We start from the raw sequence: 15394 nt of genomic DNA, 5'->3' as shown, positions 1-15394 counted from the left end.
GATTGCATTCTACAAATATCAGAAGAAAATGAAGCGGGCCTTCCCCAGCTCCTCACTGTGTCCTGACCCTTCATTAGTTATAAAGTCACAGGATGTTGATTCTCTAGACAAAAGAGTTCTTGAAATCCCAACTGTCACTGGTAACAAAGTTGTTGATTGAAATGGAGAAAAAGCAAGGCAATGAGCATTTCTGGTGAATGCACAAAGCAGGTTATTTTGGGAAGTTAACTCGGCATTTCCACTCAGATTTGGAGTCCAGGGACAAGGGCCTGAGCATCAAGACCTTGTGCATGGAGAGTGAGCAGATCCTGCCAGATGGCTCACGGGTGCGGCACTATGACGTTCACAGCCTGTATGGATGGGCCCAGACCAGACCCACATATGAGTGAGTGTGTTCCTAGAGTGGCTGGCTCAGTCCTAAGAGCCTGCAAGTCTTGATCGCGGGGTCATGAGTTCAAGTCCGACACTGGGTGTTGAGATTACTTAAACAAATAAATAAAAAATTAAAAAAAAAAAAAAAAAGGAAGAAGGCTGCCTAAGGTGTAGTCAAGCTGAAGGGAAAGTTAAGGCTTCCCTGGTCCCCTGGATGCCTTGCTTCTATGTCTTTTACCCTTTGCCAAGGGGTAAGTATGAAAAGCCATGCCTTCAACTTGAGGCAATTTGTAGGACAGCACTACCTTTCACTTCCCGCTGACTCAGGATCTCGGGTCTAGCCAGTGAGTCACTGGAATTTTCTCCTTTCGTGGCTCTTTCCCAGGCATGCCCAGAGCCTTGTGCATATGCTGTCCTGTTAATCCCCAGGAATATGTAGGTGCTTTATAAAGTGCTCCGTGGTTCTACTTCTCCAGGATGTACTCTAAGACCAGCCAAGCTTTGTTTGTCCCAACTGAACCCCAGCCTGAATACCTGTGATGGTGCCAGAAGATTGTTATTGTTTTGGTAATTCCCTAGCTTGAGAATTATTTTTTTTCCTCTGCTGAGTTGCGCTGTGAGTCCAATCAAATGGCCACAACACCGTGGGAATAGAGATTTCTCCAGGGGTCTGGAAGCTAAAAGCAAAGTATTAATTATGCTCTGGGGCTGGTGCTTTTAACAGAGCCTCCAAAGAGGTCAGACCTCTGAGGCTGCTGCCGGGGCTGCTGGCTTTTGGAGCCACTGCACTAGGGATGGGGTCAGCTAGGAACAGCCCCAAGTTCAAATCCCACAGGCCTCACTGTCTTGCCAAGATTTAGTAGTTTCCCTTGGATAGAGAATTTTCATTTCTTTCTAGAGCTGGTTAGTTTCTAGAGTTCTGCAATGGCCAGTGACAGAGCTCTTTGCATCACTCACATCCACCCTTCCTGTCTATCCCTGCCTTATTTCAGGCCTTCATTATCTCTCATTCAGATTTGTGTGTAGGAGTGAGTGAGTGTGTGTGTGTGTGTGTGTGTGTCCATCCACGTGGGGATTTATGTTGGTGTGAAATATTGGAACTGACCGAATGGATTAATCTCCACCAGAGTAGCTAGCCCCATTTCCTGACATCCTTTATTGAATAATTCATCTGTGTCTATTGATTTATAATGCTTCCTTCAGCAAATGTGTGGATTGAATTACGTACTCGGATCTGTTAATAGACTTTCTCTTTTGTTCCATTGATTTTTCTCTCAGACAATTGTTTTTATTTTCTTACTGAGGCTGCAGGCAAAAGATCCACCATCCATATGGACATATCTGAACATCTTTTGTGTGTATTTGTCCTCGTGTGCCCAATTTATCCCACTTTGTGAGGAGTAGCCACAAATACAGAGAGAGAATATTGCCGAAGAGCTGTAGTCAAACATACTCTCATTTGGATCCCAGATCTGTCTCCTTACTCTTTAAATGTCCTCTGACACATTGTCTAACTTCTCTGAGCCTCAGTTTTGTAACAGTAAAAGGAGGCCAAGGAAACCTTCCTCATGATATGTCTATAAGCCTTCCATGATATGTCTATCATGGTTTTTAGCCCATGTACATGGGAGTGACCAGGATATTACCTGGGTTAGAGTAAACACCTGTCGCATACCTCCCTCGGCTCCTTCTTCCCACCTCTATGTAGACAACTAGTCAATTTAATTTTTTTAAAGAAAGGAAATCCACATTTAAGTGATGATAGATCTCCAGTAGTCCTGCCATGACACTTAGCATCACTTTTAAACACCAGATGCTTCTGGGGAAGATGCTTTCTGGCTCAGAATGGAGTGCCATTGCCGCCTCACACTCCAGACTGGGGCTGCTCTCTGTAATGTAGTTCCATAGCTGTCCACCCTCAAATTCACCCTCAATTCACCTCCTTGTTCCCCTCCGATCAGAGCTGTGCAGGAGGTGACGGGACAGCGAGGGGTCGTCATCACCCGCTCCACATTCCCCTCTTCTGGCCGCTGGGGAGGCCACTGGCTGGGTGACAACACGGCCGCGTGGGACCAGCTGAAGAAGTCTATCATTGGTGTGTGGGCCTACTCCCAGGGGCCTCTGCTGGCTGGGAGGGGACTGGGTTGTGTGCTGGCAGCCGCATTGGTTATGTCCAGGTACCATCCACATGGGCAGCAGAAGCAGCAGCAGCCGACTTCTCTGTGGGTGTGAATTTTAGTTTATAGTCTATACCCATCTTTCGATATTTTCATCATAGGTGGCCCAGGGCTTCCAAATAGGGTATGGAAGAGAAAGGGCAAACCTACCCTCTGAAAGGGCTGCTTCGTCCAACACAGCTGTGTCTTCTCATTGCAGGCATGATGGAGTTCAGTCTCTTTGGAATACCGTATGTAAGTTATACTGGGGCCGTCGCTAACCAGTCAGACCCCAGAGTGCCCGCAACCTACAAACTGTCCCACCTCATGCTCTGATTTTGCATCTTCTCAGACAGGAGCAGATATTTGTGGCTTCTTTGGAAATGCCGAATACGAGATGTGTATTCGCTGGATGCAACTGGGGGCCTTTTATCCATTTTCCAGAAACCACAACACCATGGGGACAAGGGTGAGGCAGCAGCTTGGTGCCACCATGTTTTGCGCCCTTGAATCACAACTTCATTTTTACCCTCAAAAGTATCATATTCTGAGTAGGATGAGGAAAAAAAAATCATAAAAATCAGAACCTCCACTTCTTATAAAACCCACAGAGTTCAAAACCCCAGAATTATAAGCAATTCTCAAGAATAGACCTTTGTTCATGTCTTGGGGGATGTATGCCTATGAGGACAGAGGGGTTTAGAGCTCCCTATGGGGCTAAAACAAGAGCAGCTCCTTTTCTTTGGAGAATTTTTATTTTATTCAAATCCATCCACGCTCTGTCAATGCTGCATAGAGACCCGTCTCTCCAGGGCTGTACAGGTGACTTAGGAGTCAGTGGTAAACAGTGAGAAGCAAGTAGCATGGATTAGCAGGATAGCAAGGGGAAGAGAATGGGTGGGGTAGAAATGAAGGGTGAGATCCCAGTAACTGGTATGTGGGACATGTACGTGCCTGCTGACCCTTTTCTGATACCATTAGGATGATGTAAAGAAATATCTGCCACATGTTCTTTTACCTTTTTAGAGACAAGATCCTGTGGCCTGGAATTCAACCTTCGAGATGTTCTCAAGAAAAGTCCTCGAGACCAGATACACCCTGCTGCCCTACCTCTACACTCTGATGCATAAAGCTCACGTGGAGGGCAGCACCGTTGTGCGGCCCCTGCTCCAGGAGTGAGTACAGCCTGTCTCCCCAAGCAGAGGTTGTGGCTGGGTCTTGGGGATAGTCCTCTGCCACAGTCCTCACAGGCTGCTGGGTATTCTCATATTTTTTCTTTTGAAGGTTTACGAATGACCGTGAAACATGGGTCATCGACTGCCAGTTCATGTTGGGCCCTGCCATCTTAATCAGCCCTGTGCTGGAAAATGTGAGTTTTCCATCAGAGATCAGAAACCCTCAGTTACACAATCTAAAGTACAAGAAGGAAAAAAAAATAGATAAAAAGTAAATAAAAATAAATAAAGTACAAGAAGGGTGTTTTAAAGGTCATCTTGTCCCACTAGCTATTTTCTAGTAAATATCTTTCTAGAATATTTAAGGGAGATCTTTTTCTTTTTTCAAAATCTCCATTAATGAAAACTTCACTTCACAACCCCAACTGATTTCTCATTTTAGTGTCTCATTACCCCATATCTTCATCAAGTGTACCTTGTTTAAAAATGAATTTTTCTATATGTTTGAAGAATTTTCTCAGATCTTTTTCATTTCAAACTTCCCAAATTCTTAAAATCATTAATAAAATTCTCATTTGTAGTTTTGTTCTACAGAAAGAATTTTAATAATTATTTTAATAATTAAGTTATTGGAATATGCATAATGACATGTCGATTTTATGTTTCAGAACAAGTTTCAGGTCAGCGCTTATTTTCCCAGAGCTCGTTGGTATGACTACAGCACGGTAAGAACCTACATTTTGTGAAGAATCAGACTGGCTCATGCTGGCTAGAAGGGTGGCCTTCTTGTTCTCTTCAAGTTCTTCTTGTTCTCTTCAAGTTCTCTTGACTTTGAGGCACCTAATTTCCAAGGCAGTAGTTTTCAACCTTACAGCCAAGCAAGATTTGCTTATATAAAAGTATACACAAAAGCATAATTAGGTAAAACCTGCCGCCCATATCAGAGTGACTTTTCTTCCACCCCCATCTTTCCTGGAGGATACAGAGAAAAGACTAGATTTCTAGAGTTCTAAACAAAGCTGAAATCAGCGATTTTTCTCCTTTGACTTGCTGTTTCTTGCTGACTTTCCAGCAGGCTTGGAAAGACTTGTTGTATTAAAGCTTGCAGCATTCATTCCATCTCTTTATCTTCATCCTTCCCTGCCTGAATTCTCTCTTCTAGGAATCTGGCAGTGTATCAACAGGGCAGTGGAAAATCCTGAACGCTCCCCTTGACCACATCAACCTTCACATCAGAGGGGGCTACATCCTGCCTTGGCAAGAGCCTGCGATGAACACTCACGCCAGGTAAGGAGACCAATGGTCCCAAAGGCCTCACTTTGTCCTTGGCCTCACCTTTGTAATGAGGTCGCCTCGAATGGAGCTGCTTGCCTTAACCAGGGCTCAGGGGATAAATAAACACACTTACAGATGGTCTCATTGATTAAATTCTGTAAGTACCTTCTGAGTGACTTGGGGGAGGTTGCGTTCATGAAGTCAGTCTTGGGGAGATCTTTTACCTGTAGCTCTGTGTCCAAAGCCTAGGACGAAATTATTTTTTAATTTCTTTTCTTTTCTTTTCTTTTCTTTTCTTTTCTTTTCTTTTCTTTTCTTTTCTTTTCTTTTCTTTTCTTTTCTTTTCTTTTCTGTGTGTGTGTGAGAGAGAGAGAGAGAGAGAGACAGTGCACATGGGGGTGGGAAGGGGGACAGGGACAAAGGAGTTGAAGAGAATCGTAAGCAGACTCCATGCTGAGCACCGAGTTGGAGGGCTCCATCTCATGATCCTGAGATCATTACCTGAGCCAAAATCAAGAATCCAATGCTTAACCAACTGAGCTGCTCAGTCACCCCTGGGCAAAAATTTCCTTGAGGACAGTAGCATTTACCTCTTTCCACATTATTAAAAAAAGCTGGGAATATTAATGAATTCTTTGATTTGTGATGGCTGTCCAAGGATGATTTAGTGCTTATTTCGAAGTCTGCTTTGGTCAACTCAGTAGTTTATTTTTATTTATATATTTTATTTATATTCATATATCTGTGTACATTTACTAAATTAAAGGGAACATGTTATGTCAAGAGAGACACACATAAAAAAACTATAACCATTTAAAAGGAGAGATGTTAACTTAGCCTTGTGGTATAAAGCATGATTTCATATGAAAGAGGGCTTTGAGCTGAGTCTTGAATAATAAATAGGATTTGAATATATGAAGACAAGGAAATAAATATTCTGGGAGTATTAAAGAGCTAAAGGTGAAAAATGAGTCTGGTTTGGGGAGTAGTAGACTGCTCAGTTTAACTGGAGTGCAGATAGGGAGAGGGATGAAATACAAAATAAATGCAATTCAAGCGTGGTAGGATCAGGTCATGGAAGATTGTAAATGCCAAGACAGAAATTGCATTTTATTCTGTAGCAATCTGGAAGCTACTGAAGGGTTGTTTGGTGGTTTTCTTCCTAAGGAATTCATATCTTATATGTGTATTTGTTTAGTAGGTATCTATTTTTTTAATTCATAAGAAAACCATGTCTAAAAAATTTGTGTTAATTATTAAAAATTAAATCTTTTAAAAATTAAGTTTTTTGAGATGTATTCAAATCAAAGGACATCAATTATACATATTTGGTGTTTATTTACCATAATTATTTATAAGCTTCTACTATAAAGAAACCACTTCAGGGATGCCTGGGTGGCTCAGCGGTTAAGCATCTGTCTTCGGCTCAGGGCATGATCCTGGAGTCCCGGGATCAAGTCCCACATCAGGCTCCCTGCATGGAGCCTGCTTCTCCCTCTGCCTATGTCTATGCCTCTCTCTCTGTGTCTCTCATGAATGAATAAATAAAATCTTTAAAAGAACAATAAAAATAAAGAAACCACCTCAAAATTTCAAACAAATATTTTCTTTCATTTCATAAAATAATTTAAATAGGACTCTTTAATAAAAATTGGTTTGCACATATATCCTTTGAGATGGAATCCATTGCTATTTGCAAAATATATTTTCACAGACAAATATCTAAGTACATCTCAATTTAATGGTATTCATGTTTCGATGTGTTATATATTAGACATTCATGTGTATAATTTTTAAAATAAAATTGTTTTAAACCATGTAGGAAACCTTAATATTTAAGGGGTGTGCAATAAGCTCTTTTGTAAAGAAGATGCCTTTTAACTTACCTATTTTTAGAACTCTTATGTGCATTTTTATGTGCATTTTTTTTTCTTTTTTTTTTTTTATTGGTGTTCAATTTACTAACATACAGAATAACACCCAGTGCCCGTCACCCATTCACTCCCACCCCCCGCCCTCCTCCCCTTCTACTACCCCTAGTTCGTTTCCCAGAGTTAGCAGTCTTTACGTTCTGTCTCCCTTTCTGATATTTCCCACACATTTCTTCTCCCTTCCCTTATTTTCCCTTTCACTATTATTTATATTCCCCAAATGAATGAGAACATATAATGTTTGTCCTTCTCCGACTGACTTACTTCACTCAGCATAATACCCTTTTAATGCATTAATTTTTTTGTTGTTTTGGGTGAGTAATACTTTCAACAGAAACCATCCTTCATTCTTACAACCTCTAATCTAGATAAAAATAACTCCTTCTTTTTTTCATAGCCGACAAAAATTTATGGGATTGATTGTTGCACTGGATGACAATGGGGAAGCTGAAGGCCAGCTATTCTGGGATGATGGACAAAGTATTGGTGAGTAGCATTCTAGGATCTCCAAAGAACTTGCAGAAAAACCATAGCTCAGGATGTAATTGGCGTGACCTGAAAATCTCTTTCTAAACCTGTTTCTGCTACTGTTATAAAGTGATGATATTGAAAGAATTTTTGCAATTTTTGCCTGCACTTGATTTTACATTGCAATTACTATAGAAGAGTATATGGTTCCAGCTTTGTACGTTCAGCAACATGATGTTACGGATTCAGCCAGGGGTGACCTATGTCTGTGTAATTAACTGCCTTGCTCTGGTAAAAGTGTGGATGCAGCTATTGGGTTGACCATTCATTCATTCTCAGTGGTTGACAGACCTGGCTCTGTTATTTGGGCCAGCCATCTATAACCAGGTACCCTGTTCCTCCTAAGTAGGCCCACACAGGAGACTGATTAGAGCTCAGAAATTTTCTTAGTCTCAGAAGTATAGAATTAAGCATTGTCAACAAGATGCTTATATCAATGAAATATTACTTTGTATGCTTTCTTTCCCCAATCTAGGGGCATGATAGTGCTACCTTAGATAATTGGGGTTTGTCACTTTAGTCAGAACATCCTCTTCCTTAAACATTTCTACAGAAATACTGACATGTCCTGACCAACCGATGCCCATTTTCCAGTATTTATTACTGTGGATGAGAACATTTTAATCTTATAACATGTCACAGTTTCTGAAATTATAAACTGTTTTTTTATTGGTAATATCCCCTTTTCATTTTCTTCATTAATATGCTATCATTAAAGAAAATATCTGAAAGATAGAAAACTAGAAAAAAGTAATTAATATTTTTGCTGTATTCTTTTGCTTTTATGTTGCTTAAGAAAATGCTTAATTTTTATATCTATGAAAACATACTGCATATTTAATTTCTGAATCCTGTTTTTTGCACTTAACAATGATAGAAATATGTTGACATGTTATCATATACTCCTTATAAACACAATTATGGTTACTACATCCCACTGAGAGGATATGCCATAATTTATCTAACTTTCTGTAATTACTCTCTATCTAGGACACAGGATATTTTCAGTTTTCACAGTTATAAACACCATCAAATATTAACCATTGTTTGTGTTTCAGATTATTTCTATGGGGTACATTCCTAGAAGTGAAATTATTGCTTTTTTAATCAACTTGTTAGAGTTATACAATTTATTTTATTTACACAAATAATTATTTACACAAATAAAATGTATCCATCCTTAATATATAGTTCAATAAGGTTTGACAAATATATGCAGTTGTATCACCACCATCATAATCAAAATCAAGAATATTTTCATAACCCAAAATTCCGCTTTTACATATTTCCATTGACCTGCCCTCCACTCCCAGGCCTTTGCAACCACTGGTCTGTTCTCTGTCACTATAGTTGAGGTTTGTCTTTTCTAGGTTTGATGTGAATAGAATCATACAGTGTGTATCCTTTTGTGCTTAGCTTCTTTCACTTAGCAAAACAATTTTTATAGCAAAATGTTTTGCCATACAGTGGCATATAAAAGTAGCTTATTACTTTTTGACTCCTGTAACATTCTGTTGTATGGATATGCCATAATTTGTTTATCCAACTTACTTATTGATCAATATTTTAGTTGTTTTATGTTTTTTACCATTATGTGTAAACCTGCCATGATTATTTGAGTATAAGTCATTTCAAGATCATACATTTTCACTTCCCTTGGGTAAAAACCTAGAAGTGAAATTGCCAGGCTGGGTCAGATGATAAGTGTATGTTTAACTTTTGAAGAAACTGCCTGATTATTTTCTAAAATGACTATAATGTGTTTCCTTCCCAACAGCAATAATTCAGAGTTCCCATTCCCACATCTTCACTAACACTCGGAGTTGGTAGTTTTTAAAGCTTTAACTATTTTAGTAGTACATAGTGCATCTCCTTATGGATTTAATTTGCATTTCCTTGACGTTGAGCATCGTATGTTTATTGGTTATTTGTTTTTTTTTTTGTTTTTTTTTTATTGGTTATTTGTATGTCTTCTTATTGAGGTATTGGTTTGAGTCCTTTGCCTATTCTTTATTATATTGTCTTTTCATTATTGACCTGTAGGAGTCATGTATACCAGTATTTTATCAGATATGATTTGCATCTCCGTGTCTGTAACTTTCCCATACAATTCTTTTATAAGTATCTTGCAAGAAACTTTAATTTTGATTAAAGTTTATTTTAATAATATACTTTAATAATAATATATTTATTATTACTAAATATATATTTATATAACCCAGGAACAGCCAGGTGGAAAAAATGTGTAGGGCATAGGGCAAGGTATGTGGGAAGGGACTCAGAGCTTCTGTGCCCTCTCCGGGGCATTACTTCTCCTGAACCTCTGCATGCTCGCCAATCCGGAAACTCTGAGCCACGTCCTTTTGGGTTTTTATGGCGGCTTCATTACATCTGCATCATTAGCTACATTATTGGCCATTGGAGATTGATTCAATCTCCAGCTCCAATCCCCTTTCAAAGGTCCTCATTAACATAACAAAAGACACTTTGTTCTCATCACTTAGGAAATTCCAAGCATTTTAAGAACTCTGTGCCAGAAAGGGGGTGAAGACCAAATACATATTGAAATCACATCACATGGCTTAACCCAAGGTTACAAAATTTTTTCTCCTTTATTTTTGGAAACTTTACAGTTTTAGCGTTTACATTTAGGACTATCACCTATTTTTTCTGTGTATTTTTTATTGGAGTTCGATTTGCCAACATATAGTATAACACCCAGTGCTTAACCGATCAAGTGCCCCCCTCAGTACCCGTCACCCACTCACCCCATCCCCCTTCCCCCCTCCCCTTCCACTACCCCTTGTTCGTTTCCCAGAGTTAGGAGTCTCTCACGTTCTGTCACTATCACCTACTTTGTATTAAATTTTGTCTGTACATTATGGTCAAGGTTCATTTGTTCCCCCATATGTTTATCCAACTGATCCAGCACCTTTTTGAAAACAGAATCTTTTCCCCTGTTATGTTACCTTGACACTTCTGTTAGCTATGAATAGATCTTGTATGGCTGAGAGTCTATTTTTGGATTATTTAATCTTTTTTAAAAAAAAGATTTTCATTTATTTATTCATGAGAGAGGCAGAGACAAAGGCAGAGGGAGAAATAGGCTCCCTGCAGGGAGCCTGATGTGGGACTGGATCCCAGGACCCTGGGATCATGCCCTGAGCCAAAGGCAGATGCTCAACCACTGAGCAACCGAGGCATCCCATGGATTATTTGTTCTGTTGCATGGATCTCTATGTCCATACTTATGCAATATCACACTGTGTTAACAAAGGTAGATTCAAAATTGTTTTAACAAATAATAATTAACAAAAAACTTGCTAGAATTTTGAGTGCAATTGCATTGATTCTGCAAATCAATTTGGGGACATCTGTCTATCATCTTTAATTACTTAGGTCTTCTTTATTTCAGAGCATTTTGTAATTTTCAGTGCATTCAGTACACATATTTTGTTAAATGCATCCTAATAAATAATATTACAGATGGGACTTTAAATTTCCCTTCTCAGTGTATGGATAATGCTTTATAACCCCATATTCATTTAATATGGTATCTAAAAGAGCTATTTTTCAAGTGATTTGGTTGCTTATTTAGAGGAGGAACCTGGCTAACAGGTGGGATATGAAAGAATTAGATTACTTTTTTCAAAGTTCAACTTACTTAGTCCTTGATTGTTTCTGTGAAGTTCAGTCTGATAAGTAAGCTTGTGACATGTGGCATGTGACATGTGGCATCCCGTAGCTCTGGATTCAGATATCATTTCAGCCATTTACTGGTTATATGCCTTTTGGAAGGATGCTTAACATCTCTTTGCCAGCATTTTCTCATCCTTAACATCTACAAAACCCTACTTACCACATAGAGCCTTTCATGTAGACAAAATTAATTCATATAGAGAAAGAATTCCTGGCACGTGGATGTTGAGTAGAATATATCATTAATATGGTAAGGTAAATAAAATTCCAGTATAAGCCTTTAAGATAAGATATATTAGACAAGACATATTACATTCAAAAAAGTGTGGTCAATATGACAATAGAAAGTCCAAAAGTCAGAGAAAGGAGGTTAACTGACCATCCAAATTAGATTTTAAAACAGTCACAGACTTAAACCTTGTAAGAGAATAATAAGCTACAATGCCAATTTTTAAATTTAAGAACTATGCTTATTAATGAGCTAGAATGTTCCCATTTATTGGGAAGTACATATTTTTCCTTAAAGTTATGTGAAGGATAAAATTTTAATCAAGGATTTGTTTGGTGAACCAGAAATTGTAGCAAAAGGAGCTAGTGACTGTGCTGAGGTATTCAACACGGCGTCACGTCAGTGACATCTTGCCAAGGTGACTGTGAACAATGCATCGTTGGATCATGCCAGCTATACAATTGGGTGATTAGGCAGGAAACAATTCCATTATCATGATATGGAACATGGGCAATAAAGTCAGGTTAAAGAATGATGAGAGTTATGGAGATTAATTTGCACACTTGGAATCTGAGATGCCTAATGGAGTCTCCTGGTGGGGCTCACACTTTGTAAATATGGGTGTGATGACAAAAAGTCTGATGACAAGTGGAGTGAGAAGCCTGGGAGTATTATAGCAAGTAGAAATCACACTGGATTAATGTTTAAGATTAATCGGGTAGGTTTTTAAAATATATATATTTTTTTTATAAAAAAGAAATGCCCTTTATTTTTGTTAGTTCTTGGGCCTGACTTTAACTTTTTTGGTAACAGGTTTATTGAGATATAATTCACACATCATGTAGTTTACCGTTTTTAAGTGTGCGATTCAGTGTTTTATTATTTTATTTTATTTTATTTTATTTTATTTTATTTTATTTTTTCGATTCAGTGGTTTTAGTATGTTCACCAATTTGTGCAATCATTACAAAGACAATTCTGGAACATTTTTTTTACCACCAAAATAAGCCCTCCACCTTTTAAAAAAAAAATTATTTATTTATTCATGAGAGACACACAGAGAGAGGCAGGGACACAGGTAGAGGGAGAATCAGGTTCCATGCAGGGAGCCCAATGTGGGACTTGATCCCAGGACTCCAGGATCACACCCTGAGCCAAAGGAAGATGCTAAACCACTGAGCAGCCCAGGCATCCCTAAATCCTCTAACTTTTAGATATCATCCCTCAATCCTCCCTTGCCCTGCCCTCATTCTCTCCAGCCCCAGGAAATGTAGCCCTAGGCATTTACTACTCTGTCACTATAGATCTATGTATGCTAAGCATTTCATATGAATGAAATCATATGGAATCACATAAATGGAGTAAATGTGGCCTTTTATTACTGGCTTCTTTCACTTAGCATAATATTTTTAAGGTTCCATTATGTTGTAGCATGTATCTATACTTCATTTCTTTTATGTGACTGAATAGTATGGCACTGTATGAACATTCCACCTTTTGTTTATCCATTTATCAGCTGTTAGACATTTGGGTTGTTTCCACTTTTTCGCTATTAGGAAAAATGCTGCTATGAACATCTATGTACGAGTTTTTGTAATCACATACTTCCTTACTTCTCTGGGGTGCATACCTAAGAGTGAAATTTCCACTTTATATAGTAACTCTGTGTTTCCTTTTTGGGAACTCCCAGCTTCTTTTACAAAGAGGCTGTACTATTTTACATTCCTTCAGTAGTGCATGTGGGATCCAGTTGCTCCACATCCTTATAAACATTTATTATTGTCTTTTTGATTATAGTCATTCTAGTGGGTGTCAAGTAATATGTCATTGTGGCTTCAACTGATTTGCATTTCTATGATAACTAATCCCATTTTTTTTGGATAACTAATCCCATTGAACATCTTTTCATGTACTTACCATTCATACATCTTTGGAGAAATGTCCGTTCACATTCTGTGTCAATTTTTACATCAGATTGTCTTTTTTATTATTGAATTGTGTTTTCAGATGTTCTAGATATGAGTCTCTTATCAGACATATGATTGATAGTACTCACATTTTGGGCTCGATCATTTTTTTTACTTGTGCTGGCTGGCTGTTAATTACAAGATGTTTAGCAATATCCCCCAAATGCCAAAAGCACTCTCTCTAATCCTAAGATGTAACAGTAAAATGTGTTTCTGGCTATTGCCAGGTGTCCCATAAGCAAAATCACTACTGGTTGAAAACCACTGCTTTAAGGGAATCTAGAGTCCTTTTATACAGCTTGAGCTAATTAAGACTAGATGATTCATGCCATAGTGGGTTAATAACACCACAGGTAGTGTAGTGTTAAAAATCAGCTCCCAAGAACAATATATTTCAAAAAATGTAGGGGGAAAACAATTTTCTGTAAAGTTCTAGTTTACTTCAACAAATGTCTTACTCTCAAGGTTAAAAATCAATAGTCCCTGATTTTTAGCTTCTATAGAGAGGCTCTCTGCTCCTTTTCACCAGACTTAGAAATTCAAAATTTGAAACACCAATATACAGTGTAAGTATAAATTTAACTTAAATTTTCTGTTAATAGGTTTCTATTTGTGAATTTTTTCCTTACATAAGGAGATTTAATAGCTAGTTCGAGGATAATCCTAGATTACCCAATTTAACAAAATTCTATTCTTTAAAAATTCTTCATTAAAATTGCTAAAAAAAGTCTCTATTTGCTTAGGTTACATTTTCTAGCCAAGGCTAAATTTCAAAATATGAGTTTCATACTGTTTCTGCAAGTGTGGAGGTGATTTATAGAAAGCAAAGAAAAGGATTGGTTCATGGAGGGAATATGTTGGAATATTGGTAAGAGATAGAATGCTGATAAGGGCAAGAACATAGCATGAAATGAAACTGACTTTTAAGAAATAGGAGTTATAGGCACACCTGAGTGTCTCAGTTGGTTAAGCATCCAACTCTTGATCTCAGCTCAGGTCTTGATCTCAGGGTCATGGGTTCAAGCCCCGTATTGGGTCCATGCTGAGTGTGGAGAAGGAAGGAGGGAAGGAAGGAAAGAAGGAGGAAGGGAGGAAGTAAGGAAAGAAGGAAGGAAGGAAAAAGGAAAGAAAGATGGAAAGAAATAGGAGTTATAGAAGCCACATGAGAAGAATGAATAAAGTAGGTATCTATGAAGGATTATTTCAAGGTGGAGATGTTTGGGGAAAGAGGTCTGAAAAACCTGAATATTGTGAAGAGATAGTTAGATTTAATGTACTCTGTCACTGGTGACTTTGAAAAGATTGAGTTCAGTGTTAAAAAAAAAAACACAGGAACTGAAACACAGGAGATGTAGGATTGAATTACGAGTTGAGTATACAGACATAACAAGCAGAGGATACTTTTTTTTAGACAGTATGGCACAAAAAAAAAAAAAAGAAATTTGGTGGTTGCTTGATATAAAGAGTCAAGTAGAGTGTTTGTCGGAATGGAGTGTTCTGGAGCATGATTGGAGCCTGGAGGAATGGAGAGGGTCTCAGGAAGAATTGATGGAGTAAGTTGTGTATAGGCAGGAGGGCTTGGGAACTATGGCACTGTGATAGGGTGATCTAAGAGTAGGGAGAGAAGAATAATGAAAATGAAGATGATGATGACTTTGCTAATGATAGTGAAGAATACATTTTGAGCACTTATTCTGCTCCTGAAGCACGCCACGAGCTAGGTGCTACTATTTTCATTTTACAGATGATAAAATGTTAAGCTACTTGCCAGAGATTGCACAGCCACTAAGGGTAGGAGCAGGGAGTTGAATCCATGTCAATCTGACTTGAGAGCCTGACTTCCTAACCACTCTCCCCTGCTTTGAGCCTTTATCATCACAGCTGTGTCAACTCTCATGGCTATGCGCTTGCTACATCGGCAAAGGAAAAACCAGTCAGTAGCCTCCACGTTTCCTCATCTGGGGTATCTATTCTTAGTTCAACTAAGATTTTTTGGTTTTACAACATCTTGATTGTGGCCTGAAACTGTCTTCCATTTGCACACCTCCACACTACCCTGGAG

The 15394-nt window shown here is 38.5% G+C and overlaps 1 protein-coding gene across 2 annotated transcripts in view; it reads left to right on the top strand.

Annotated features, from left to right (window-relative positions):
• Positions 1-15394, top strand: part of MGAM2 (maltase-glucoamylase 2 (putative)) — an 86522-nt gene that overhangs the window by 61828 nt on the left and 9300 nt on the right. For both annotated transcript variants that reach the window (XM_049094880.1, XM_049094881.1), the window contains exons 37-45: positions 247-385; positions 2334-2467; positions 2749-2783; positions 2881-2997; positions 3555-3703; positions 3813-3897; positions 4372-4428; positions 4866-4990; positions 7307-7395. In XM_049094880.1, the coding sequence (XP_048950837.1) occupies positions 247-385; positions 2334-2467; positions 2749-2783; positions 2881-2997; positions 3555-3703; positions 3813-3897; positions 4372-4428; positions 4866-4990; positions 7307-7395 (930 nt within the window). The remainder of the gene's footprint in view (positions 1-246; positions 386-2333; positions 2468-2748; positions 2784-2880; positions 2998-3554; positions 3704-3812; positions 3898-4371; positions 4429-4865; positions 4991-7306; positions 7396-15394) is intronic.

The sequence above is a fragment of the Canis lupus genome, chromosome 16 (assembly GCF_003254725.2).
Source record: "Canis lupus dingo isolate Sandy chromosome 16, ASM325472v2, whole genome shotgun sequence".
Lineage (NCBI taxonomy): Eukaryota > Metazoa > Chordata > Mammalia > Carnivora > Canidae > Canis > Canis lupus.
The sequence above is the reverse complement of the archived record's forward strand: the minus strand, read 5'-3'. Positions and strand labels throughout refer to the sequence as shown.